A 27,703-nucleotide genomic window follows, 5' to 3' on the forward strand; every position below is an offset into this window, starting at 1 on the left:
GCCCTCGCGGCGTCCCGTAGGCCGCGTCCCGTAGGCCCGCCGGCGCCAGTATGGCGGCACTGACAGGCGGACGGCGGCCGCGCCGGAGGCCGCGGGGGCCGGAGCCCAGCTGCCGCGGCTGAGGCCCCGCGAGCCGCCGTTCGAGGCCTCCCGAGCCCCCGGCTCGAGGCCGCGCCGGCTCCGGCCTCGGGGGAGCCCGGGCTGCCCCGGGACATGGTGCCGGGCGCGCCGCGCCGCCGCCGCCGCTGAGCTCCCGGGCCGCGCCTGGCTCCGGCGTCCAGGAGGAAGATGTTCTCGGCGCTGAAGAAGCTGGTGGGGTCTGAGCAGGCCCCGGCCCGGGACAAGAACATCCCCGCCGGGCTGCAGTCCATGAACCAGGCGCTGCAGAGGCGCTTCGCCAAGGGGGTGCAGTACAACAGTGAGTGCGGCCCGCGCCGTGGGGCTGGGCGCGGGGAGAGGGGCCGCCGACGTCGTCGCTCCTGAGGGTCGGAGCTGGGCCCTCAGGAGCCGGGGCCCTGCCGGGCTCGGGTGCGCTCGCGGGAGAGGGAGCGTTACGTAAGGGGGGAGCGAGTTCCGGGGTCCGCGCTGCTCCCGCCGAGCCCGGGCTCCGGGCTCCGGTCCCAGTCCCCGGACCCCAGCCCCCGGCCCCTGGACCCCGACCTCAGCCCCGACCCCAGCCCGGGACCCCGACCCCGACCCCAGCCCCGGACCCAGCCCCCGGCCCTGGACCCCAGCCCCCGGACCCCCGGCCCCAGCCCTTGGCCCCTGGACCCCAGCCCCCGAACTCCCGGCCCCAGCCCTTGGCCCCTGGACCCCGACCCCAGTCCTTGGCCCCTGGACCCCGGACCCAGCCCTTGGCCCCTGGACCCCAGCCCCCGGACCCCCGGCCCCAGCCCTTGGCCCCTGGACCCCGGACCCAGCCCCAGCCCCAGCCCTGGCGCGCTCCCCGGCGCCCGGAGCCCCGCCTTCCCCGCTGGCTAGAGTTTCGTCGTGGGTTCTTTTTCCGCTTGGTTGACTGCCGACCCACTTTGAAGACATAATCCGCTACTCCACACTTGGTTGCCTGTTTGTCTCTTTAGTCTTCGGAAGCACTTGGGAGGGGTATATTTAGAAAACGCTCCAGGAGGCACAGACTTGCTGCCGTTGTAGCCGGCATCCCCGTCCCTCCTGGAAGCGGAGGTTAGGTATGTTGAGGCCCTCCACAGCACCCGCCGTTCCCGCTGCACAGGGTGCAGCTCCTAGAACTGGACTGGCCTCCTGGCCGCTTTTGAGTTCTTTGGTTCGTGGGCTCGTTTGTAGCAGAATCTTAGGATGGATCCTTGCTGACATGCTCCCCTCTCAACTGTCTGTTTGCTAGGAGATGCTGGAACACTCACTGCTCACTTTATATAGAACCTTAGTATTATGTTTTGGTGATAATATAACCTAGCAACTGATTAGAGGGATTTCTGGGCAAGTTTACAAGCAAACTCACATTTGTAATACACTGGAGAGGTAAAGTTGGAGGGTCGAACTCCATACTGACCCAATCAAGAAAAGTGAGGCTATAAATCCAAAGTAGGGAGACTGTAACTAAAGCAGAAAGGTGGAAGTGCAGCACAAGTGGTGGAGCACCTGCTTGCCTGGCCAGTGCAGGGCCCTGCATTCAAACACCAATGCTGAAATGTTTCTTTAAACAAAATAAAAACCTCATTTCAAGTCAACTTAAAACCTTGTGTGTTTCTCTCACATCAGAGAATTCTGAATGCTCACAGCCAGTCTTCGGAATCTTCATTCGGAATCCTCATTTATTACTTACAGTGTTACTTGAAACCTAGCCCTAGTGCCTTAGAAATTCGACCTGAGCTGCTCACTCTGTGAAAGGGTACCTGGTTCCCTAGTGGACCCAGCTCCCAGTGATCCTGGGGTTGTAGAAAATCTACCCTCTGGGATCTGGTGGGGCTGGTTATAACCTCTCAGAACTGAAGAGGAGATGGGAGGAGAGAAATTTGTATATTAGTTACATTTGAGAGAGACTGTTGTCTGCATAGTTGAGTAATAAGCAGTTTTCAAAGTTTCTAGTTCTTATTTTTTTAATATCTTAGGAGATCACACCAGCAATAGATCAAGATTCTTTTTTGGGGGGGTGGGGTGGGGTGGGTAGGTCTTGAGGCTTGAACTCAGCCTGGGTGCTATCCCTGAGCTCTTCAGCTCAAGGTAGGCTACCACCCTACCCTTGTGTCTGGGTGTTGTACCTGAGCTCTTCAGCTCAAGGCTACCACCCTACCCTTGAGCCAAGCTCTACTTTTCTTTTTCTAGAGGCTAATTGGAGGTAAGAGTCTCAGGTCTTTTTGTGCCCAGGCTGGCTTTGAACCTTGATCCTCAGATCTCAACTTTCTGAGTAACTAGGCATGAGCCACTGTGCCCAGCTTTTTTTTTTTTTTTTTTTTTTTTTTTTTTTTTGCCAGTTTGGGGGCTTGAACTCTGGGCCTCAGTGCTGTCTCAGGTCTTTTTGTGCCCAGGCTGGCTTTGAACCTTGATCCTCAGATCTCAACTTTCTGAGTAACTAGGCATAAGTCACTGTGCCCAGCTTTTTTTTTTTTTTGCCAGTTTGGGGGCTTGAACTCTGGGCCTCAGTGCTGTCTCAGGTCTTTTTGTGCCCAGGCTGGCTTTGAACCTTGATCCTCAGATCTCAACTTTCTGAGTAACTAGGCATAAGTCACTGTGCCCAGCTTTTTTTTTTTTTGCCAGTTTGGGGGCTTGAACTCTGGGCCTCAGTGCTGTCCTTGTCTTTCTCAAGGGTAGAGCTCTAGCACTTGAGCCACTGCACCATTTCCAGCCTTTCTATTTATGTGGTACTGAGGAATCAACCTGGGTCTTCCTACATGCTAGGCAAGCACTCTACCACTAGGCCAAGCTCCCAGCCTAGATTAGGATTCTTATAGGTGGGCGTTAACCATTGCTTTCTAAGTGTCTCAGTGGTTCTCACAGAATGTTATCCTTTGCCGTTTAACCTGTTGGGGTGAGTAACTCCTGTCATTCATGCATGAGTCCCAGCATATATGTCAAATTAGGATCAAAGCTGATGACACACATTAGAGCATATTCCCATTTTGGAAGAATGTTACCTGAGTTAGTGGGGGGGGGGTGTTGATACTGGGGCTTGAAGTAAGAAGCCTTGTGCTGTCCCTTAGCTTTTTCACTCAAGACTGGTGCTCTGTCACTTGAGCCACAGCCCCACTTCCTGCTTTTTGCTGGCCAATTGGAGATAAGAATCTTGTGGACTTTGCTGCCCAGGCTGGCTGCTCACCACAGTCCCCAGATCTCACCCTCCTGAGTCTCCCGGATTGTGGATATGAGCCACCAGCATGCAGCTGTTCTATCCCATTTTACTTTGACTGAACACACTTGTAGTGTCCAGTTAGCTGTGTTTGATGTTTTTTTTTTTTTTTTTTTTTGGGGGGGGGGTATGGGGCTTGAACTCTCTGGGTTCTTTAGCTCAAAGCTACCGCCCTATCCGTGGAGGCCACAGCCCCATTTCCCATTTTCTAATAGTTGGAAATAAGAGTTTCACGTTCTTTAGTGTGCTTTGAACCATGATCCTCAGTTCTCAGCCTCCTTACAAGTAGCTAGGATTACAGGTGTGAGCCACAGCGCCTGGCTTTGCTACAGCCATTTTGATATATGGTAGCTTCCTGAAAGAAGAGCACCATCCTGTGAAACTCTTAGCATTGGTCTTGCTGAGGACACTGACGAAGAGCCTCAGGAAATAACACATTTGATAATTGACACTTAGTTAACAGGTGACACAGCACAGTACCTTTGACCAAAGAGACCTAGTACATCCACAGCTAGACAGATCCTTGGAAGTTCCCAGAACTTCTATGAGTAGCTTTTAGTCCACACTTAATTTCTTCAGCTATGCTAGAGCAAATGGAGCTGTTCGATTTTCAGCCTCAGGTTGAGTTGACTGTGTGAAGATTCCTGTTGGTAAATACTGAAGAATGTTCTTTAGATAGCTGTAAAGTGTGTTAAAATAGACACATGGGGCAGGGAATGTGGCTTAGTGGTAGACTGCTTGCCTAACATGCATGAAGCCCTGTGTTTGATTCCTCAGCACTACATAAACAGAAAAGGCTGGAAGTGGTGTTGAGGTTCAAGTGGCTTGAGCAAAAGAAGCTCGGGCAGTACCCAAGCCCTGAGTTAAAGCCCCAGGACTGGCAAAAAATAAAAATAAAAAATACAGAATCCAAAAGGCAAAGGTAAGTAAAGAAATTGATGATTATGAGGTGAAATGTAAGCTTGTTAGTCATTGGAAATAACAGTTTATGTAGGTACTTTAAAAGAAGAAACTAAAGCAGCAAAAGTCAGCACATACTCAAGGATGGCACTAATTGACATTAAGGCGTTCAAAACTGGTATTCATTGAAAGTGGCGTTGCAGCTCAAGTAGTATAATTGTAGCATTGAGGTTAGGGACAGCACCCAGGCCTAGAGTTCAAGCCCCATGACCCACAAAAAAACAAAAACTGGTATTATTTAAAAGAAAGATAATTTGTTTTTGTTTGTTTTGGTCGGTTGCTGGGCTTCCTGGGTGCTGTCCCTGAGTTCTTCAGCTCAAGGCTGTTGCTCTACCACTCTGAGCCACAGCGCCACTTCTAGTTTTCTAGTGTTTAATTGAAGGTAAGAATCTCATGGATTCTCATGCCTGGGCTGGCATTGAACTGTGATCCTCAGATTTCAGCCTCCTGAATAGCTAGGATTATAGGCATGAGCCACCAGCAGTAGAAATTTGTTAATTTTAGACTATAGTATAGTAAAAATGAGTGTTAGAAGTTTAAGAGTTAGGGCCAAGAGTATGGCCTAGTGGTAGAGTGCTTGCCCAGCATGCACAAAGTCCCAGGTTCAATTCCTCAGTATCAAATACACAAAAAAAGCTAGCAGTGGTGCTGTGGCTCAAGTAGTAGAGCATTAGCATTAAGAAAGCCCAAGGACAGTGCCCAGACCCTGAGTTTAAGCCCCTGACTGGCAGAAAAGGAAAGAAAAATTTTAAGAATTTTTTGTTCAAACAGTATAGTTACACTGAAGGCAAAAAGAAAGGGGGACTAGGTCGGGAGTTTGGCCTAATGGTGGAGTGCTTGCCTAGCATGCACGAAGACTTGGGTTCAATTCCTCAGTACCACATACAGAGAAAAAAGCTGAAAGTGGTGCTGAGGCTCAGGTGGTAGAGCTCTCGCCTTGAGAAAGTCCAAGGACAGTGCTCAGGCCCTGAGCTCAAGTCCAGGACTGGCAAAAAAAAAAAAAAAAAAAGGGTGGTGGTGGTGGAATCTTGTCTACTTAAAGGAGATAGAAGCTGGAGGAAACCAAGATAGAGACCAGAATAGTAAAAATGGTTCCACTTCTGTCAGCAGTCAGGGAGGACTTAGCAGATCACAGCAGTAGTATGTTTCTTTTTTTGTTGTTTTTTTGGTTTTTTTTGGTGGCTCATGGGGCTTGAACTCTGGGCCGGGCGCTGTCCCTGAGTCTACAGCTCAAGTCTACCACCCTACCCTTGAGCCAGGCCCCACTTCTGTTTTCTAGAGGTTAATTGTAGATAAGAGTCTCTGGTCCGGGCCGGGAGTTTGGCCTAGTGGTTAAAGTGCTTGCCTAGCATGCACGAAGATGAAGACCCGGGTTCGGTTCCTCGGTACCACATACATAGAAAAAAGCCAGAAGTGGTGCTGAGGCTCAAGTGGTAGAGCCCTAGCCTTGAGAAAGTCCAAGGACAGTGCTCAGGCCCTGAGCTCAAGCCCAGGACTGGCAAAAAAAAAAAAAAAAAAAAAAGAGTCTCTGGTCCTTTTGTGCCCAGGCTGGCTTTGAACCTGGATCCTCAGATGTCAGCCTCCTGAGTAGGATTACAGGCGTGAGCCACTGAGCCCAGCTTGGTTTGTTTCTTTAATCTAGCCGTATGGTCTATAGGAGACACATCCAGAAACAGCAAAGGGTGAAAGTAAGGAGTCAGAAAAGGACACTGGGTACTCTAGGAAGTCTGCCGCAGCCATGGCCTGGTCCGCTGTAGCTGTAGTAGTGCAGAATGGTCGAGAAGAAAAGATGGAACACTAGAAAAACATTCAGGTGGGCTGGGAGTTTAGCCTAGTGGTACTGTGCTTGCCTGGCACGCATAAAGACCTGAGTTCAATTCCTCAGTGCCACATACATAGAAAAAGCTGGAAGTGATACTGTGGATCAAGTGGTAGAGCACTAGCCTTGAGAAAACCCAAGGACAGTGCCCAGGTCTTGAGTTTAAGCCCCGGGACTGGCAAAAAGAAAGGAAGGAAGGAAAGAAAGATAGATTCGTGTTTCCTGATGCTCTTGAACTTGGAAGAAGGGAACACAGCTGTTGTTGATCCCACCTGTCAGAAATCAGAGCCAGGTCCTTCAGGAAGCACCCTTTGTGATGGCCTTTCTGCTGTGGGTGCTGCCCAGCCCTCTTGGTGACATGGTGGTGGAGGGACTGGAACTCTGACAGATCTCTGCATCCTCTGCTGTGAAGGGCAGTTGATCTCGAAAGTGGGTTGCCCTCAGAACCATCCTGTCACCAGAATGTCCCAGGTGGCATACTTACAATACTCCTAAGTCACTTCTGTTCCAGACAGTGGACAGAACACCCCAGGTCCTTTCTGATGTCCAGTCATTATTGAGACAGGAGGATTGAAGTTCAAGGCCAGCCCAGGCCAAAAAAAAAAAAAAAAAAGCTTAGTAAGATTTGGGGATCTTTTTTTTTTTTTTTTTTTAAAGAACTGAATGTGGTAATATATGCCTATCATCTCATCTGTGCAAAAAGCTCAGATTGGAAGAAGGGATCTGGACATTGGTGGTTCATGACTAATTCTAGCTACTCAGGAAGCTGAGATCTAAGGACTAGGTTCAAAGCCAACTTGGGCAGGAAAAGTCTGAGAGACTCTTCTAATTAATCAACAAAGAGCCAAAAATAGAACAGCAGAGTATTAGCCTTGAATAGTAAAACTAGAGGACAGGACCCAGACCCTGAGTTCAAGCCCCAGTACCAGCACAAAATAATGGATGGATGGATGGATGGATGGATGGATGAATAGCTGTTAGAAATTGGAGGATCAGAAAGTGGTGCTGTGGCTCAAGGGGTAGGGCGGTAGCCTTGAACAGAAGAGCTCAGGCCCAGAGTTCAAGTCCCATGATGAAAGGAAGAAAGAAAGAGAGAGAGAGGGAGGGAGGGAGGGAGGGAGGGAGGAAGGAAGGATAAGAAAAGAGAAGGTAACTAATCCCTCTATGGACAATAAAAAAATGAAATAAATTTTAAAAAAGAGAAATTGGAGGCTCCAAGGTCCAGGCCAGCTGAGGCTAGAATGGGCAACCCTATTTGGGAAATAACTAACAAGGGCAGGGGAAATGGTTCAAGTGACAGAGAGGGCTTGCCTAGAAAGCATGAGGCCTTGTATTCAAGACCTATAATCTTAGCTACTCAGAAGACTGAGATTCAAAACCAGCTCAGGCAGAAAAGTCCATAAGACTCTGTGAACCAGCAAAATATGGACGCCAGGTGTGTTTCAAGTAGTTAAGCACCAGTCATGAGCAAGGAAACCAAGCAAGAGGATGAGGTACAGAGATCAACAGTACAAACACAAGGGGAACGTGTGGGGAGCTCAGCGCCAGGACCTCATGTATGGTAGACATATATTCTACCACTAATCCCCAGCTCCAAAACATACTTCTTTTTTTTTTTTCCTGGTCATGGGGCTTGAACTTGGAGCCTGGGCACTGTCCCTGAACCTTTTTCCCCTCAAGGCTAGCACTCTACCACTTTGAGTGAGCCACAGTATCACTTCTGGCTTTGGGGTAGAAGAGTGTCACAGACCCGCTTCTATGAGACTTATCTCTAAGTAACCTCTCAAAAACTGGAAGCAGGGCTGTGGCTCAAAGTGGTAGAGAGAGTGCCTTGAGGGGGAAGGAAAAAAAAAAAAGAGCTCAGGGACAGTGCCAGGCCCTGAGTTCAAGTCCTACAACTAATAGGAGGAAGAGGAGGAAATCCTGGCATTCTTTTTCTAGAGATGTAAATCATGAAACCAATAAAATACCTCAAAGGGCTGGGCACAGTGGCTCATACCTGTAATCCTAGCTACTCAGAAGGCTGAGATCTGAGGACTTCAATTCAAAGCCAGCCCCAGCACTAGAGTCCATGAGACTTTTATCCAATTGAGCACCAGAAAACCAGAAGTGGCGCTGTGATTCAAAGGGTAGGCGGGTAGCCTTAAGCTGAAGAGCTCAGGGATAATACCCAGGATCAAAAAAAAAAAAGAGGGGCTGGGAGTTTGGCCTAGTGGTTAAAGTGCTTGCCTAGCATGCATGAAGACCCGGGTTCGATTCCTCGGTACCACATACATAGAAAAAAGCCAGAAGTGGTGCTGAGGCTCAAGTGGTAGAGCGCTGGCCTTGAGAAAATCCAAGGACAGTGCTCAGGCCCTGAGCTCAAGCCCAGGACTGGCAAAAAAAAAAAAAAAAAGAGGGAAAATGTTACTTATAAAATTTTATTCCTAAGTAGAAGTAAAGGTTTGTCTCAAATGGTAGAATACAGGTCCAAGTAGTCCCCCCCCACACAATTTATAGTATTATAGTTGTTCCAGAAATCAGAAAGATAAAGATAATACTTTATTTTAAACGGCATAGATAATATTTTAAACAATATCATGCCAGAAAGTTTAGAACAATTGACTGTCTTGGATAAATCCTTAGAATAGTTGCCAAAACTGGCCACAAAAACCTGAAGTCCTATAACCATGACGTCCTTAAGTTCTTACATGCCTGCCCAGCAGAGGAGGGTCTCCTACTGTTACCATGTCCAGTTATGGGTCTAGACAGCTTTATATGTTGTTTCCTGTGACCAACACAGGGTGAAAGGGAAGGCTTCCATTTGTCAGGTCTGTTTAGGGCGATTCTGAACCTACGAGCAGGACAACTTGGGGAGGAGAAGGCTTAGTGAAGCATTTCATGGGAAAATAAATGTGTCACTGAGAACAGAGATGCCTTAAAGTAGTGGGTTGGAACAAAGCCAAGTGAGCCTGGGAACGGTCACCTGAATCCAGCTGAGCCATGAGGCCAAGGTGGCCTTAGGCTTCAGTGCCCGGGGTCCTCCATACTGGAGAGGGATTCAGGCTGGCTGAGAATTTCATTAACCCTGTAGTGGGATGAGACAATATGGGAAAAACAGCCTGCCCCTAGCCTTGCCCTAAGCCTCTGACCCTTCCCTCGCTCCCTCCTGAAGTCTCGAGGATGGCCTGGTCCTCGTGGTCTCCCCGCACCCACTGCCCTCTACCAGGTGCCTCCAGAGCTCCAGCTTATGAGTCAATCCAAAAACTACCAGAAATGTCAGGCCTGCTCTTGACATTGCTTCCTTTGTGTCACTCACCAGATGTGTCATTCTTCCTCCAAGTCAGAGAGGTGAGATGCACCTCCAACTCGGATGACAAACTGAAGCACAGACCCTTGGTGAACTTGGAATCACTAATGATTACAGAGCTGGGAAATGTGAGCCTCACACATTGAAGAGCTCTTGCTCTTATTTTGCTGACCCTGTTGGCACCTTCACACTGCCTTTTCAGACACAAGGTGGCGCTCCTCTCTGAAAGCAGCCCTGTGTGGCCCTGCCCAGCCACGGGGACTCATGCCTACCCTGCATACACCGCTGAATGAGTGCAGCCTCCTCACAATCATGCTCCAAGACCCAAGGGCTGAGATTCGGGGCCAGCCTGGGCGGAGGAGCATGAGACTACAGCTCCAAAGTAACCCACCAAAGCCAGGCACTGCTGGCTCATGCTTCGGAATCGTCGCTACTGAGAAACCTGAGATCTCAAAGCCAGCCCATGCAGGGAAGTCCATGAGTCTCTTAGCTACCTGTTACCAAAAAGCTGGAAGTGGAGCTGTAGTTCAAGTGGTAGAGCAGTAATCTGAGTGAAAAGACTAAAGGTTAGCACCCAGGCCCTGATCTCAAGCTCCAGTACTGGCACAAAAATGAATAGCAAAAAGCCTGGCTGCAGTATGGCTCAGGAGGTAGAGTTCAAGCCCAGTAAGCATGAGGCCCTGAATTCAAGCCCAGCACATGATAAATCTGTCAATCTGCCAGGATGTGGGGAAGAGTAAAGAGTTGACCATGAGAGCCTGGGTCCTACTGTGTGGTTGGGTGGGGATTCCAGTCCTGACGCTGAGGGTCCTCCAGGGCTCCCAGTGCATCCGACTCTGGGAGAGATGGTTCTCCCACAGACAGAAAGCCAGGCTCAAGGAGGCCTCTGCCCGCCCAGAAGATCACCCTGCCCTCTGGGCTCCGACTACTGCCCTTGGTGCTGGCTCTGCTTGTTTTCAGGTACCCGTGGGCCCGTCCGGGTGAAGAACTGCGGGCACCCTTTGTCCACTCTCCGCAGGCATGCCAATTAGCAGAGCCTGATCGCTACAGGAAAACTGTGCTGTTGAGGTAGAGCAGACATTTTGAGGTGTGGCTCTAATTTCATTTTCTTTGCCTTCTTCATTCCAGTGAAGATTGTGATCCGAGGGGACAGGAACACGGGCAAGACGGCACTGTGGCACCGGCTGCAGGGCAAGAAGTTCGTGGAGGAGTACATCCCCACTCAGGAGATCCAGGTCACCAGCATCCACTGGAACTACAAGAGTAAGTGGAGGGGAAGGCACATGGCACTACAGCATGGCCCAGGGAGCATAGTGCAGCACAGCGCCCCAGGCCCTCTATATGGCCCCACCCTGCCCTGCCTCCTGCCTGGGTCCTAGGAGGTGCTTTCCCCAGACAGCAATGACAGCAAACAGTGGCTGTCATTGTGGGGTCACTAGGTGAACTCAGAGCTATTTGGGGACCATTCATTCATAGAAGCTGCTTTTGAATCACCCCAATTCATGGATTTAAATCCATGAAGTTCCCTTTAATTATTGGAGCCTTATATGCAGAGCAGCCACAGCTATAGGCATGCAAGAGAGGAAACGCCTCCAAAAACATCCTCTGAGTGTCACCAGGCGACACTGACAGCCCATGAAGAGACACTGAGACTCACTTTGACTGGCCCACCACCTCGAGGCCCCCCCCCCCCCGCCATGCCCTAGGGCTCCCACTGACATGTAGATGTCTCTGCTCCCACTTACCCTTGAGTAAGATGTTTTGGTGGTAGAGAGGCAAGATCACAGGAACTCAGGATATGATCTCCTTTCTCAAGAGGCAAGTTAGAGTTCCAGCAGCCCTGGAGAGCACCACGGGGCATGCAGCAAGGCACAGAGGCCACTGGACCTGTTACCGCGGCTGCGCCTGCTCTGTGTAACGCGCCCAGGCCTCCTGAGTTGACGGGGAGTCAGCAGGGTAGAGAAAGGGGGGCCGGAGGAGGGGACTCAGGCAGCCTCCCTGTGTGCAGCTCTGTCTGTCTGGGGGACCCGACAGGTAGGCTCGTGGGGAGACCTGTAGGCACAGCCCTGCTCATTCCTTAGAAAGCTGCCAAAGAGGCAGCGCTCCACAGAGACTGGGGAGGCGCAGCCAGCAGCATACTGTAGGACTCCACTAATTGATATTGGCACCAACCAGAATTTTGCTTGTTTTAGCCACTGATGATGTTGTGAAAGTTGAAGTCTGGGATGTAGTGGACAAAGGTAAGGGGCCTCTTTCTTATTCTCTTCAATGCTCTATTCACTCTAAATAGAATCTCCCCTTGCTTCCACTCTTGATTGAGTCCTGTGTTTTACCTAGTACCTACTGCACAGTCTGCCATGGCCCAGAGAGGTGGCATAGTTACCAGCTGCACAATAGGGGTAGAGGAGGTATGGTATGGGCTTTCTCCCCTATGTGGGGTTCAGCCACAGTCAGCTCTGCTCAAAGCCTGGCCAAGCGTCTGGGTCCCCATAGCTCGCAGATGCTTTAAGCACCTGTTTAGTCCTGACCAGCTGGCCTTTGATGGAGTGAGAAGGTTCCTAACCCCTGCCCACACGGGAGTGTTCCAGGACCCCCTCAGCCAACAGGGAATCCTGACAGCCTGCCTGAAGGGAACTTCAGTGAGAAGCCCAGAGGCTCACCGAGGGCTGCTCACCAGACACTCCACTCGGCAATAGCCTGATGCCGTGACCAGAGGTTCCTCTCCCAGGAAACTCAGCTTTACTGGCAGATGCCTTGTGATTCTTGTCCTAGTTGGGGCCAGTTTGTGGCTGTCTGTGCATAGCTCTTGCACCAGGAAAGCCCAGCAGAAGGGAGCCCTGGTTATTTGTATGGAAAGTGCAAGTTCCACACACCACCTGGACAGGAAAGTACAAAGGCTTTCACAAATCATGGGCAGGGGCTCCATAAGGAAGACAGTCTCTATTCCCAGTCGAGTAAGGTGGAAACAAGGAATTACGAAGCGGGAGGGAAGGCAGAGCGAGTGCCTGAGCCTGTACCTTTTTGGTTACTAGCTTTAGTTGGTAGGTTTAATGCAGGCAGACAAGCTGGCGGACCTGCTGTAACTCAGGCTGTCTGTGCCTTGTGTGGTATGGAGCTTGTGGCTCTGCAGCCACCCTTAGGAAGAAGGTGCTCACTGCCAAGGAAAGACTGAGGGAGCCACGAAACCATCCATTCCACCTGAGAACAAAATAGACTCAGGCCCCGCTCAGTGACAGAAGTTCACCACAGCATCATAAGAATCAGGGCTGTGTGTTCATAACTGAAACTCCAGCTCCTTCACTTCTGGGTAGACCCTCCCTCGGGATCCCTTCCAAAAGCTGCAGCAGGCAGCAACAGGATGTCCCAGTGTCCTCAACAGCATCTGATTACACTCCCGTCTTCTCACATCAGGTCACAGGTTCCTCTGTGATCCTTCCATGGGAACTCACAGCCCACCCTGCTGCTAACAGAGTGTGTGTGTGCGTATGCGTGCACATGCATATGTGCATTGTATGTGCGCATGCATGTGTGTGGCGCTGAGCCATATCTGACCAAAGCATCACCTGACCTTACAGGCCTGCCTCTGACTGACTGTATGGTATGGTAGTGCTGTGTGCCCTCCAGTCCGAGGGCTTTGCCTGGAGATGGTTCTTATGGCTGTAGTTTCTGGTGCAGGTGGTACGTGCCCCTCTCTGCAGCCCACATTCATTAGGGGTCAGATTGGGGTTGAGTTGGGAACAGCTGATTGAGCACAGTGGGGCCACTGTACCTCAGTGATTCCAGAAGAGTACAGCTGAGCAAGCCTGGCCCCGCAGGCACATCAGCTGTGTGCGTGCACACACAGGGTGCCACTAGAGGCCCTGGCAGGGAAGGGGGCCTTGTGCCTGGCCTGTGTGGAGCAGTGGGCCCAGCATCCAGCACAGAGGACCATGGAAGATCAAGCTGGCCTTCAGCTCCTGGGGGGCTAGACCACTCATTGCACCTCCCCACTTCCAGCCAGTCAGAGAGAGAGAGAGTGAGAGTGTGCGTGTGCGTGTGTGCGCATGCGTGCCCAGTGTGGCCTGGCCCTGATCATAGACACTGGCCTCTCTTCCTCCCTTCCAATGCTGGTGTCTCCCCTTTCCTCGTGCAAGCCTCTCATGTCACTGCTACTCTACTCTCCTGGACGTGGTGAGGTCAGTGGTCAGGAGGGCCCTTCCCACGGTGGTAGAGCGTCCTGGGCATCCATCTGCCCTCGCTACTGAGGCCTGCAGGATCTGCCCTAAACTTCCCCTCCAGCTTTTTTTTTTTTTTTTTTTTTTGCCAATCCCAGGCTCGAACTCTGTCTGGGCCCTATCCTTGGACTTTCTCGAGGCTAGAGCTCTGCCATTTGAGCCACAGCACCACTTCAGCTTTTTCTATGTATGTGGTACCGAGGAATCAAACCCGGGTCTTTGTGCGTGCTAGGCAAGCACTCTACCACTAGGCCAAACTCCCTGCCCACCTCTAAGCTTTTGTTTGTCTTTTAATTAGGAAAATGCAAAAAGCGAGGCGATGGCTTGAAGACAGAAAATGACCCACAGGAGGTGAGCCACATACATCATCAGACTGATCTGTGTCTCTCCTGGGCAGACTGATTGGGCAGACAGATCCAGGCCATGGAAGGTCTTCTGACCCCAGTGTCTGTACATCTCCATCACATTGTGGACGTGTGGCCAGGAATCAGCCCCAGCTTCCCATGGGACCTGTGCTACTGGGGTTGAGTGTTCTTTGGGGTGGTTGCCTGCCTGGGTGGACTGTCCCATGTGCATGACATCTCCTGTGGTATGCAGATGCTCTGGTGGACTCATCGTCCCATTTAGTTTGAATAATCTCAGTGGCATGTAAGTGGCCACATTTCCTTCCCCTCATAGTGCGCCCCCCCCCCACACCGCAGTGGTTGGGATCCATAAACCTTGGGGCACTGCACAAGGGATGGTGTGTGGGTGGCAGTCTTCCCCTGCAGAGGCAGCCTTTGCTGCCAGACCAGGCCCACAAGCAAATCTCTGTACCCAGCATTATGGTTTCTTCATGTTTTTTTCCAAGTGAGATGGATAGTTGTGTCTTACTAGATTTGTAAAGTACCATTCAGAAGCTGGCACTAATGGTTCACACCTACAGTCCTTGTTAGCTACTCAGGAAGCTGAGAACTCTGGATTGTGGTTCAAAGCCAACCCAGGCAGGAGATTCCGTGATACTCTTATCTCCAATGAACCATCAAAAAATCCCAAAGTGGAGCTGTGACTCAATTAGTAGAGTGCTAACCTTAACAACAACAACAAAAAAACAAAAACTCACGGACAAAGCTGGGTGTGGCGGCCCACACCTGAAATCCTAGCTACTCAGGAGGCTGAGATCTGAGGATTGTGGTTCAAAGCCAGCCTGGGCACTAAAGACCGTGAGACTCTTACCTCCAATTAAATACTAGAAAAGGGATTTGAAATGGGGTTGTGGATCTGAAGAGCTCAGGGACGGCTCCCAGGCCCAGAGTCCAAGCTCCATGACCCACCAAAAAAAAAAAGTTCATGGATGGTGCTCAGGTCCTGAGTTCAAACCCTAGAACAGGCGCGCATGCACGCGCACGCGCGCGCGCGCGCACACACACCCACACACACACACGTCAGCTGACTGAGAGACTGCGTGGTTGGGACCACATGGCTAGAACGTAGTCTTACACCTCTTCCCTCCCACTCCCAGGCAGAGTCTGAAATGGCCCTGGATGCTGAGTTCCTGGACGTGTACAAGAACTGCAACGGGGTAGTCATGATGTTTGACATCACCAAGCAGTGGTAAGGAGGACAGGCAGCTGACAGTGGCCTCATAGCTCTTAGCCCTAAGGGACATTGCTGATGTGGGCCTCCTACAACAGGGCCAGCTGTGAGCAGTACAGCCAGAGCCCTTGCCCTAGACCCAGCGACAGTGGTGATGGCTCAGGGCTGTGGCAAGGTGTATGCTACACAGCCCCACCATTCTGAAGGTACCACCTGAAACTTGGCAGAGCCAAGTAACCGTGTGCATGGTGTCATCTAACACCCACTGTCACTGTCCTACTGGGAGGGCAGTGAAGACCCAAGTCAGCCAAGAACAAAGAGCTGAGGCCAGAGCCTCCCCTGAGGGTCCCACGGGGCCTTCCTGATCCTTCCACCTTCAGGTATGATGGCACTGAGATGTTCCAGCAGGAAGCGACACATTCTTGACACCAGTCACAGGATAGAACGCTCCCAGACATACGGCCCTGAAGTCTGGCCTACTATACACCACTAAAAACCAGGCCTCTAAAAATGCTGAAGAAGGGCTGGGTGCTGGTGGCTCACGCCTGTAATCCTGCCTACTCAGAAGGCTGAGATCTGAGGGTAACGATTCAGAGCCATCCCGGGCACTAAATTTCTTGTCTCCAATTAACCACCAGGAAACTGGAAGTGACGCTGTGGCTAAAGTGGTAGAGTGCTAGCCTTGAACTGAAGAGCTCAGAGACAGCACCCAGGCCCAGAGTTCAAGCCCCAGAACCAACAAAAAAAAGTGCTGAAGAAGGTCTTGAGATTCAGTTTAAGTGATAGAGCACCAGGCTAACAAACAGCCCTTAGTTCAAACTCTTAATACCATCCCCTCCTCCAGAAAAAAGACTATGTCTTTTATTTTATCTTTGTTTTTTTGCTAGCCCTAGAGCTTGAACTCAACTCAGGGCCTTAGCACTGTCCCTGAGCTTCTTTTGCTCAAGGCTAGCTAGCCATACGCAGCTCCACTTCCAGCTTTATGTATAGGTGGTACTGAGGAATGGAACCCAGGGCTTTATGCATGCTGGGCAAGCACTCTACCAGTAGTCCAAATCCTGCTTCCCTTTTTTACTTTATCTAGCTGAAGTGTGGTTCAAGAGACAGAACACGGTCTAGCAGGCAAGTGCAAGACCTTCAGTTCAAGCCCAGTAGCGATAAAGCAAAGAAGAAAACAGTGGTGAGGGGCTAGGAGTTTGGCCTAGTGGTTAAAGTGCTTGCCTAGCATGCACAAAGACCCAGGTTCGGTTCCTTGGTACCACATACATAGAAAAAAAGCAGGAAGTGGTGCTGAGGCTCAAGTGGTAGAGCTCTAGCCTTGAGAAAGCCCAAAGACAGTTTTCAGGCTCTGAGTTCAAGCCCCAGGAATGGCAAAAAAAAAAAAAAAAAAAAATGGTAAGGTTATCTTTGAAGTGCTTGCCTAGCTTTTATACTACTTTTTTTTTTTTTAATTGTCGGGGGAATGTATGTTACATTCGCCAGGTAGTAAGTGTATTACTTCTTGCACATTGGTACCCCTTCTCGTGATTTTGTCCCCGTTTCCCTTTCCCCTACACTACTTTTAAAGGCGTGTTATTATTGCATGTGTAGCCCATGTTTATAGAGCAGGGGAAGATGAAGGGAAGACGATATGTCCTGTTGTCAAGGCCCCAGGGCTGAAGTCTGGAGCCGCCAGATTTTCTTCCAGTATTGCACATGCACTCTGGGACCTTGCTACAGCTGCCTTGGTGGCATGCTGCCCTTGTTTTAGGGCACAGTGATAGCCAGGAGCTGGTGACCTGAGCTCATAGGCCTGGCTACCCAGAAGACTAAGGCCTTACAGGTCCTGATTTGAAGCCAGCCTGAGCAGAGTGGTGAGACAGTTATCTTGAAGGCATGACTCAAGTGGAACAGTGCCAGCCATGAGCAAAAAAGCCAGGCAAGAGCCCAGGACCCTGAGTTCCAGTGCTGATACTAGCGCCCATGGCCACGAACACAGTGGTGTGCATGTGGGCACACCTGTAGAGGTTCTGTAGAGGTTCACATGCTAGAAGCAGCCTGGGAAGTGGAGCCCACACTTGGCATGTGTCACTGACTCCCGTCTGAGGGACATGGATTTCAAGGTCTTCAGTGGCCATGGTCTGGATGGGTGTGGTTGTCTCCAGCCTCTGCCTGGCAAACAAAGGCTCAGACTAGGCCCAACCATACGTGCATGGGTCCTCCAGGGACTGAAGGCCGCGAGCTAGCCGCAGACGGTAACCAGGGCCCTGAGCAGTTTCACACCGTGTGCTCCTGTTTTAGGTACAGAGCAGAGAAACGCACTTCCTCATACAGGTGGTGGTCTGTTGGCCTGGTGAGTGGAAAACAGCTCTGTCGATGTGACGTTGAGTGTGGGCATTGAGGGGCCCCCTCAGCTTCACGGAGGGTCCCTGGAAGTCCTGAGGCCTGTGTAGGGCTGCAGGTAGGGCAGGTTCAGAGCCCCGGGCATGATCAGGCCTCAGGGGCTGCACTGACATCTCTGCCTCGACATTGGCGTAGGTGGTCAAGCCGTGCCTGCCTGGGTCACGAGGAGGGTGGGTATGCCCTCCGGAGGATAAGCTAGAAGACAAAGGCCTCTGCAGTTACAGACAAGTGTTTTCTCTACTTTCTCCACGGGAAAGGCTGCATCACTAGTTACAGGGTATTTTGTGGTGTTAAGACAAAAATGTTGCAGTATAGTCCAGGTTGACCTTAAACTTGTACTTGTGCCTTCCGAGTGCTGGGGTTCGAGCTCTCAGTGCCACAGTTGGTTGTGTCTTTGTGAGCCTTTTGAAAATGTGTGGGATGACCAGTGGCAGAGTAGTAGGGTGGCCCCATGATAGGCAAACCTGGGGACCCCTGCCCGACACCCCCACGCCAGCATGCTGGGCTGCATTACTCAATGTAATGCCAAGCTCACCTGCCTCCAGGGGTACCTCAGTGTCCACACCAAGAGCCATCGAGCAGGGAAAGTGGACATGCATGCTGCAGGGACCTCAGGATACATTTTGGTTTAGTGTGGCATTGGCCTTGTGGAAGGAGGTGTTTCCGTAGGGGCATGGACAGGGCACTCAAGGAGAGGCGGCCCCTGGATTTGGTAGGTGCAGTGTCTGGACATGCCAGGGGTGCGTGGCTGGCTTCTCCAAGGCCTGATGCTGGCAGTGATGCATGCTCTTGGAAGTGAGCCCCTCAGTAGCTGTGTGAGGTCAGGGCCTTGAACTTGCTAAGCCACAGCTCACACTTGAGCCAAGTCCATTTTTGTGCTGGTTATTTTCAGGATTGAATCTCACTGTTTGCTCTGACCAACCTAGACTGTGATTCTCCTCTTTGTGCTTCTTCCATAGCTTGGAATACCAGGCCCACCTCCCGGCACCCAGTCACTGGTTGACACGGGAGTCTACGACTCCACCTTGATCCCCCAATCTCCACCTCCCTAGTATCTAGTGTCAGAGGCTAGATAGCTAGAAGCCATCACTTCTGGCTTAGTGAGTGGGACCTCAGACAGGAGAGGCAGTCCCAGGGGGTCCCTGGGACTAAGGCTAAGGCGGTCTTCCCTCCATAGGACCTTCAACTACGTCCTCCGGGAGCTGCCCAAGGTGCCGACCCATGTTCCGGTGTGTGTGCTGGGCAACTACCGGGACATGGGTGAGCACCGAGTCATCCTGCCGGACGACGTGCGTGATTTCATCGACCACCTGGACAGGTGGGTGCTCCAGTCCTCCCATGGGCCCACGTGTTGGGTGGTGCTGGTGAGGACAGGCAGGCGTGGGCAGCAAAGGCAAAAGCCACATCAGAGTTGGAGATGGAGCAGGGACGGGTCAGAGCGCGTCGTGAACAAAAACATCCAGAGGCCTGAGCTCTGGAGCTGGGAAGTGTTAGTTCTCTGTGAAGGCAGTGCCATAGGTGGGGGCTAGAGCAGTGTGCCAGGTCTGTAGCTCCTGTCCGGCTGTGCAGACTACCCCAGAGGAAGTCTGTGTGAGCTTCTCCAGAGCCTATTGCAGGAAGGGGCACAGGCTCAGCCTGGGAGGGGCTGAGCCATGCTGTCGCCTGGAGCCTTCCTCTTACATCTCTCTTGAAACAGACCTCCAGGCTCCTCCTACTTCCGCTATGCTGAGTCTTCCATGAAGAACAGCTTTGGCCTGAAGTACCTGCATAAGTTCTTCAATATACCATTCCTGCAGCTGCAGGTGAGTTCCCACCGCCGAGGGCACACAGGCTGCTGCCACTCCTCTTGTCCCTGTGGAGGACAGGCCTCCTCTCCAAACCTTGAGAATGTCATTTGTGACATCATCTTGAAAGCTGGCCACCCACAAGGACCCAGAGGACTGCAGGTGGCATGCAGAGCAGCAAGAGGCTGAGAGTGGGTGACAGGCCCACTTGATAAGGAGCGTACCCCGACGTCTTCCCCAAGGGGAGCCCTGTGCTTCTGGGGTGTTGGTGGCAGCAAAATGCACCAGATGCACAGGTGGGTGTTGTCCATACTGAGCTGCTGGTTGAAGGTGTTCTAGAACCTGCAGCTCCTGTGGCTCTGACTCCGTCTTCCATTGCTCTGTTGGGCTAAGTTCAGGCCCTTGGGATGCATGATTGAGGTTCCCAGCCTTCCTGACACGGACGTGGCTCTGACCTGTGAGCATCGTCTGGGTGGACGTTGTGGGGATGGGTGGGGTTTCTTCATCCTTGCCTACTCCCACTGGCTCTTGTGCTTCCTCATGGTTTTGTCAGGGCCAGAGAGTTAAGGTCATACAAGTTCCATCCTGCCCTCTGTCCAGGCCCTGCAGGGACCTCCCTCTGTGCAGTGGCCTGGCCACCCTAGGATTTGGTGGGTAGCTTCACCTGACCCCCTACTTGGGTTCACACAACATTCCCTGTGCCCTGACTGGGGCTATGGAGAGACAGGAGAGGAGGAGCCATGGCGTGGTCCTTGCTGTGTGATAGGGGAGACACTGGACTCTGCAGGAACTCTGGGCTTCTCCAGCTGCAGCATGGGAAAAGGGCTTGTGGGCTACAACTAACTCATGGTGGGACCAGTTCCTGGACACTAGGGGCTCTAGGTGGGACCTATAGGCGCCATGACTGTTTCTCTGGCCCTGTACATGTTACAGCTTCTCATGGCCTCCTCCCAGGCCATGAGGGAGACGGGGCTCGGTGGGCCTAAGAGCAGAGCGCCAACACAGGTAGGGGAAGCCTGGGGTGAGGTTACTGGTCGACAGGAGGAAGGCTGAACAGACCTGGACTTTGCACCTGGATCTGGGAACCTGTGGCCCTTCCAGAAGACACAGAATTGAGGGAAACAAAGCCTTCCCTTGTGTCTTTCTCCAGTTGAGAGACACGAGGCTCACACAGGGGGCTGTGCTGAGGACAAAACCGTGGGGTCTTAAAGTACTCCCAACCAGGGAGGCCCTTCCTCACCTCACTGTGGACATGGTGGGGCTCGGCTGGACCCCTCCATGGAGGCTTTGCCCCTGGCTTCCAAGGGAAAAGAACAGGATGCTAGAGAATCCCTGGGGACTGGACCAGCACAGCTTCCTCCTATTGTGGGTGTGTTCAGCGATCCACTGCCCTCTGGTCTCTTGCCTGCCCTGGATGTTCTAGAAGGAAAGCACAATACTCCTTAGGGATATACAAACATACCTCTAGGGCTGGGAGTTTGGCCTAGTGGTAGAGTGCTTGCCTAGCATGCACGAAGACCCGGTACCACATACATAGGAAAAAGCCAGAAGTGGTGCTGTGGCTCAAGTGGTAGAGCTCTAGCCTTGAGAAAGCCCAAGGACAGTGCTTTCTTTTCTTTTTTGGTACTGGGGATCGAATCTAGGACATTGCAAGTTTAAAATAAAAACCTAGGGGCTGGGAGTTTGGCCTAGAAAAGCTAGAAGTGGCACTCTACCACTAGGGCAAACTCCCGGCCAAAACCAATGTTTTTGAGTGTAAATGTAAGGAGCCATATTGACTCGGAGCCACAGTGGCATCTTGCCCCAGTTTCTGGTCTTCAGTCCCCATCCATGGGTGGCAGTCTTCCCTTGAGGCTGCCCCTGGTGCTTCCATGGTAGCTTATGTACAAGTGACCACAGTTGTGTTTAGGCCTGAATGGATTTTGTAGCATGCAGGTCTGACTTTTCCAGCAGTGTCTGGGGGGAGGGGGGTGGAGCTGCCTTTCTGGGACCTGTCTCCTGAGCCAGCCAAGTCCAGTGTGGACATCTAGACAGTGCCTGCTCACCCTCCCCCCTCCACCTCACACCCACCAAGTAGAAGGCTGTTCTGAGGGTGGGGGCAGTACATGTCATGCGTCCTGTCCCCTTCCCTTTCTGGAGTTCCTGATGGGGAGGCATGTACTCAGCCCTGTCCCCTCCCTTTTTAGAGGGAGACCCTGCTGCGGCAGCTGGAGACAAACCAGCTGGACATTGATGCCACACTGGAGGAGTTGTCAGTCCAGCAGGAGACTGAGGACCAGAACTACAGCATGTACGTGGGCCAGCATGTGGGAACACGAATGCCCTGTCTGCACCCTGACCCCTCAGAGCAGGAGAGTGGAAACCACTGCTGCCAATGGGTCCTGGTGTCCACGGACTGGGTCTCTATGATGAGACTAGCTAGAGCCCCACACATCCAGGACAGGGGGCTCAGAGCACAGCTCAATGGAAAGATAGCTCTTGGGACAGCTACCTGTGTCACCTGTTAAAGCTTTTTATTATTAATGTGCAATAATAAAATATTTAGTCAGAGGGCCGGGAGTTTGGCCTAGTGGTAGATTGCTTGCCTAGCATGCACAAAGGCCCAGGTTTGATTCCTCAGTACCACATACACAGGAAAAAAAGCCAGAAGTGGTGCTGTGGCTCAAGTGGTAGAGCTCTAGCCTTGAGAAAGCCCAAGGACAGTGCTCAGGCCCTGAGCTCAAGCCCAGGACTGGCCAAAAAAAAAAAAAAAAAAAAAATTAGCCAGGTAAGCACTTACATAGAGCAAGTGGGTAGAGCTGTGCTGGTCCACTGGGTCCTGGGGCAGGCTGTGGTTGGCCGGGCACTCCCTCGTGGGGTCACTCCCACACACCTACGCGCTCATGGTCCCATCCTCTGGTGGCCTGCACGATTCCAGCACGTGTGCAGAGGAGCCGGATCTGTGAGGGGGTGAATGGACTGCTGCTTGTGTGTAAGTCCTGATTCTACCTGCCACACAACAAACCGCAAGGTCCACCCAGCCCCGGGCACACCCGCTGGTCATGATGGGCTCTGCCGGTGACCTTTGGGGTCCACGCCAGTGTAGAGGAGGCCAAGGTGTGGGGGCCCCTGGTGTCAGTCAGTAGTAGTGTTAGTGTGTGAAAGTCGGTGGGAAGACCCGAGGCCCTGGCAGAGAGCCTTGTGCAGCAGGCTCCCCACTCACTGCCCTCCTGCTCCTTCCCTCAGCTTCCTTGAGATGATGGAGGCTCGCAGCCGTGCCCATGCTTCCCCCATGGCTGCCAATGGACAGAGCCTGTCTTCTGGTTCTCAGTCGCCGGTCGTGCCTCCGAGTGCTGTGTCCACTGGGAGCTCTAGCCCCAGCACCCCCCAGCTGCCCCTCGGCACCCCATCAGCCTCGGCACCCCATCAGCCCACCTCCCCGGCCACTCCCACGGAGGCCTTGCCCCCCACCGCCCCCGCCCCACGACGCAGCCTCATCTCCCGGCTGTTTGGGACCTCACCAGCAGCAGACGTGAGCCCGTCACCTCCAGGTGAGCCTAGGAAGAGCCTTTGAGACATGGGCTAGTGTGGTGTGGTGGCCCACAGCCACTATTCCAGTTTCCAGTCTGTCTGGTGGGCTCCGCCTTGGGGTATCAGCTAGGGAACACAGATGCACTAAGGGGTCAGGTGCCCTGTGAGGAGGAACCAGCCTCTGCCATCAACAGAGTCGGCCCCAGCTACAGAATCCCTGGAGAGAGTTCAGAATGTTGAGGAGTTTGTTCCTGAAGACCGCCTTGACCGGAGCTTCCTGGATGACGCCACCCTGCCCAGGGAGGAAAAGAAGGCAGAGGCCAAGATCCCCCCCCATCAGGACAGTGACAGGTAAGGAATACACACGGTGGGCTTGGACCCAGGCCTGGTGGCCAGGACCCCCAGGAGTATGGTACAGTTTCTTGTCACAGAACAGAAACAGAACTGTGCCTGGGGGACCTGAAGGAGGGGTCAGATGGGTCTCAGGAAGTCTGTGCAGATTGACCACCGAACCACTAGCCACCCTGGAACAATTGGGGTGGCCAGGCTTACTCTGGATACCTCTGACTAAAGGAAGGCTGGTGTGCCAGGCATCAGTGGCGGACACTCGTAATCAGCTGCTCAGGAGGCTGAGATCTGAGGATTGAGGTTCAAAGCCAGCGGGGCACCGAAGTCCTTTAAGACTTTGTGTGGGGGTGTCATGGGACTTAACTCTGGGCCTGGGTGCTATTGCTGTGCTCTTTAGCTCAAGGCTACCGCCCTACCCTTGAGCCACAGCCCCACTTCTGCTTTTCTAGTGATTAATTGGAGCTAAGAGTGTTACATTCTTTAGTGCCCTAGCTGAGTAGCTAGGGTCACTGTACTAGCAAAGTCCTATTAGATACTTATCTGCAGTTCATCACTAGAAAATGGAAAGTGACACTGTGGCTCCAAGCGGTAGATGCTAGCCTTGAGCTAAACAGCTCAGGGTCCGGAGTTCAAGCCCCACAACTGCCAAAAAATAAAAAATAAAAGCTGATGTCCTGGGTCCTAGGAGATTCATCAGATGGCCTGTGGATGCTGGCAAGGTGGGCAGATAAGGGTCCAGATCTCCCTGAGGACTGGACAGGCCCTTAGAAGAGGCCAGACCTCTCCTTGTCTCCAGGTCTGAGCAATGAACAGGACCCCTTTACTGAGTCTGGCCTCTTGGTGACAGCCCTGTCCTCTTCCCTATCTACTAAACACTCTAGGGTATCTAGCTGAGCCAAGGGCAGGAAGTAGGTGTCTTTCCTGCCTTCGGACCCCACCTCAGGGGGCATCTCCAGCATCTCCGTGTCTTAGACACCGAGAAGCTTGCCTTCCAAAAATGCATACCAGAATAGAGCCTGCAGGTCTTTGGGCTGGGTTCCCCTCCCTCTGGCCAGCCTGTGGCCAGCATCAGAGCACCGCTGCCCATCAAGCTCCATGCTTCCCTCCCACAGCTCTGCTTGAATACCCCATTCCCACTTGGGAGGGAAGTCTTCTGCGTGAGCGCATGGTGCCCCTGGGCAGTGCCCCAGTGGGGCCAGGACGTGGGCGGGTTGAACCCGCTCTGGTGACCGCGCTCTTCCTTTACAGTGATGGGGAGACCCTGGGAGGGAACCCCATGGTAGCAGGTTTCCAGGACGATGTGGACCTCGAAGATCAGCCACGTGGCCACCCCAGGCTGCCCTCAGTCCCTGTCCCCAGTAAGAACGTCAGCCTCTCGAGTGAGGAGGAGGCCGAGGCCACGGCAAGCCATCCTGAGGCCATCGTCCTGGTTCCCCAGCCCAGTTCAGAACCAGAAACGAAACGGTACACCTGCGGGCCCCATGCCTCCCACACCTCCCACACCTCCAGGGACTGGTGGCAGCAGAGCCCCAACTCTTCTCCCCATCGCCCTGCAGCTCCTCCACCAAGGCAGCGAAGTTACAAAAGAAGACGCCAAATGCTCTTTCGGAAGCGCCCCGACCAGCAGGGCGCCCGGCTCAGCCAGGGCCTGGGCTGAGCAGCCCCCAGCCCCCCACAGAGGGCGCCCACAGACCCCAAGAAGCCAGGGAGGCGCCAGCGTCATCATCAGAGAGTGACCCCGAGGGGCCCATCGCGGCCCAGATGCTATCCTTCGTCATGGACGACCCCGACTTTGAGAGTGAGGAGTCAGATGCACAGCGGAGAGGGGTGAGAACAGGCTGCTGACCAGGGCTCCCAGGTGGGGACCGAGGGGCCAGGACTGTGCTAGCCCTGAAGGGACTGGCTTGGTGCCCTTGGCCCATGTGTGTGCACATCCTGCTCATGGTCCTGGCCAGCTGTAGACACACCAGAGGGGATTCTTGAGCTTGCTCTCCTGGGGGTGGGCGTGCGACAGCGACAGTGCCTCCCACTCCTTCTCCAGGACGAGTTCCCCGTGAGAGAAGACCTCTCTGACGTAACTGACGAAGACTCAGGCCCTGCCCAGGCCCCTCCGCCTCCCAAGCCCCCAGTGCCCTCCTTCAGACTGAAGAATGACGCCGATCTCTTCGGGCTGGGCCTGGAGGAGCCAGGGCCCAAGGAGAGTAGTGAGGAAGGTGGGTAGGCCTGGCACCTCCACCTCCCTGGAGCCGGGTCTGACTTGGGCAGTGTGTGTGTGTAATTTATTGTGAGAGTGATGTACAGAGGGGCTACAGTTACCTAAGTAAGGCAATGAGCACACTTGTTTATTAGCAGTCTTACCTCTCCCTCTGGCTGCCCTTCTGTCCCTCACCAGTGATTTGAAAGGCCACTTCTACCTGGGCTTTCTTCCCTCATTGCTCTAGCTGTTGGCCCGGGTGTCTCCAGAGCACCTTTTAGCTTTGCCCAGGACCAAGGCAGCTGCATGCTGCAGCTCTGGAGAAGTCTAAGCTGCTGCTTCCCAGTTGCTTGTGCCACCCGTTATGTCAGTACACAGGCTTTCAGGTGTCACAGGGCTTTGGCCAGGACAGGCTGGAGGGATGGGCAGCTGGAGATGCCCGATGGATGTCCAGATGAGGGGTGCTTGGCGGCTGGTTCATTGAGTTCAGCCCTTCTATGTGGATGGAGCTAGAATGTGGCTCTGTGGGTAGTTCTGGTACAGCCAGCGCAGCGCTCCATCCTGGCCCGATCTTCCAGTCTCTTCACTGCCTCTAGCAGCGGGCTAGGGTTATGGCTGGCTCTCAGCCCCGACCACCAGGATCTGGCCCAAATGAGAGGAAGGAAGCCTGGAGAGTGCTCCTGTCGGACCAGGCAGGCCTGTGCCTTTCCTGTGCAAGGTGGCCGAGGACAGATGCTAAGGCTGTCTCTCCCGTGCAGATAAGAATGGCAAACCACCCTCTAAGGAGAAGAAGAAGAAAAAGAAGAAGAGCAAAGAGGTACCAGCCCCGGGCTCCACTGCCCTCCAGACAGGCCTGGGATCTGCTTCCTGGTGCCTCCTAATGACCGTGCTGTCCACTTTGTGCTTCCAGGAGGAAGACAAGGCAGCAAAGAAGAAGAGCAGACACAAGAAGAGCAAGGACAAAGAGGAGGGCAAGGAGGAGCGGAAGAGGAAGCGGAAGCCTTCTCGCAGCAAGGAGCAGAAGGCTGCGGACGAGCTCGAGGCCTTCCTTGGGGGCGGGGCTCCCAGTGGCCGCCACCCCGGGGGTGGGGACTACGAAGAGCTCTAGGCCTGCTCCTGGCCGTCGACCAGCTTGCCTGTGGCCCTGCCACCTCTTCCCAGCCACCGTCTTTGTCCCCATGTGGCCCGGCCCACTTTGCATTCACTTCCATGCTGGGCAAGGCCCGCGGCCGAGCTCTGGTGGTCAGGCCCAGGGGCCAGGCATGACTAGTGCTGGGCTTCAGCCCAGCCAGAGCCCACTCTGCAGAGAGGGAGGGGACATCTGGACTGCAGCTGGCTTGGTGGACCAACCCTCTGGCCCTCCAGGCAGAACTGCAGCCTGTCCCCAGCGTTTCTCAGGGATGTGACAGGCCGAGGAAGGACCCCAGAGGTCTGTTTACAGAGATGGCGCGGGCTGCTTGGCTTCTCCGATGTCCACCGCCCAGCCCCGTGCCCGCTTGCCCTCCGAGCTCTCCCAGGGCCCAGCATGCCCGCGAGGCTCCGCTTCCCGCTGCAGGGCCGGAGCCATGGAACCCCTGTCTCCATGGGCCCAAGCACAGGGCACTCCTGGCAGCAGCGGCCGCAGGGTGAGGCTGGCATGCTCCTCTCCCGAAAGGGGCCCTGCACCCCTGTGGGCCAAGCGCCTGGGCCAGGCAGGCCAGGCAGGCAGGGAGGAGCCTGTGCAGACACTCCACCCAGACCATAAAGCTCCTGGGTTTTACCAAGGTGTGTGTGTGTGTTCCTTCCACCCTTTCCTCCCCTCCTGCCACCTCTTTAACCTGGGCGCCCTGAAGGCAGGCGGCCGCTCGCTCGACAATGCTGGCCCTGGACGTGCAGTGCTCGGCACACACTCAGCAGACACATGGCAGGCACCCCCACCATCTCCCAAACCGGCTCGGCCCTGCCCCCCACAGGCACGTTGCCATGAGACCCCTCCAGGGGTGCAGGGGTGGCATGCCACTGCACTGCACACTGGTTGTGGCCAGCTCCAGAACACCCCTCAGACGCTTGGGGGGCAGGGCAGCTGGTCACTGAGCAGGTGCCCACAGGCTGTCCTCGGAGCCCACCCTACAGCCTGGGAAGTGCCAAGGCTCAGCACGATAGACGGGAGCTGTCCGGCTCTCCAGGGACAGCTGGTGTGCCAGAAGCAGACCTTCCCCACGCTAACCACACAGGCCCAGACCCCATGACGAGATGAGCAGACCGTCTGCCCCAGCAACCTGGAAGGATTTTGGTGTCTCCAGTGCCAAAGAGGATGGTTCCTGGGGAGA

General features: G+C 53.5%; 1 protein-coding gene across 1 annotated transcript; it reads left to right on the forward strand.

Moving 5' to 3' along the window:
* Nucleotides 1–35: 35 nt before the first annotated feature.
* On the forward strand, nt 36–26,591 carry Rabl6 (RAB, member RAS oncogene family like 6). Its single transcript, XM_090330962.1, has 15 exons — nt 36–418; nt 10,516–10,650; nt 11,580–11,627; nt 13,900–13,952; nt 15,103–15,194; nt 18,736–18,876; nt 19,255–19,360; nt 21,529–21,632; nt 22,568–22,872; nt 23,047–23,203; nt 24,449–24,664; nt 24,757–25,027; nt 25,242–25,413; nt 26,153–26,211; nt 26,305–26,591. Exons 1-15 carry the CDS (start codon nt 289–291, stop codon nt 26,500–26,502), a joined length of 2,187 nt encoding a protein of 728 aa, XP_090187088.1. The 5' UTR covers nt 36–288; the 3' UTR covers nt 26,503–26,591.
* The last annotated feature ends 1,112 nt before the right edge of the window (nt 26,592–27,703 follow it).

This window comes from Megascapheus bottae, chromosome 3 (assembly GCF_031878675.1).
Source record: "Megascapheus bottae isolate mThoBot1 chromosome 3, mThoBot2.hap1, whole genome shotgun sequence".
In the NCBI taxonomy this organism is placed as follows: domain Eukaryota; kingdom Metazoa; phylum Chordata; class Mammalia; order Rodentia; family Geomyidae; genus Megascapheus; species Megascapheus bottae.

Excerpts from the sequence above, each read along its gene's own strand:
- Rabl6 (XM_090330962.1), top strand. The coding sequence starts at position 289 with ATGTTCTCGGCGCTGAAGAAGCTGGTGGGGTCTGAGCAGGCCCCGGCC. Across the intron at positions 419-10,515 it reads CAAGGGGGTGCAGTACAACA|TGAAGATTGTGATCCGAGGG; the intron begins GTGAGTGCGGCC and ends TCTTCATTCCAG. Across the intron at positions 22,873-23,046 it reads CGTGAGCCCGTCACCTCCAG|AGTCGGCCCCAGCTACAGAA; the intron begins GTGAGCCTAGGA and ends TGCCATCAACAG.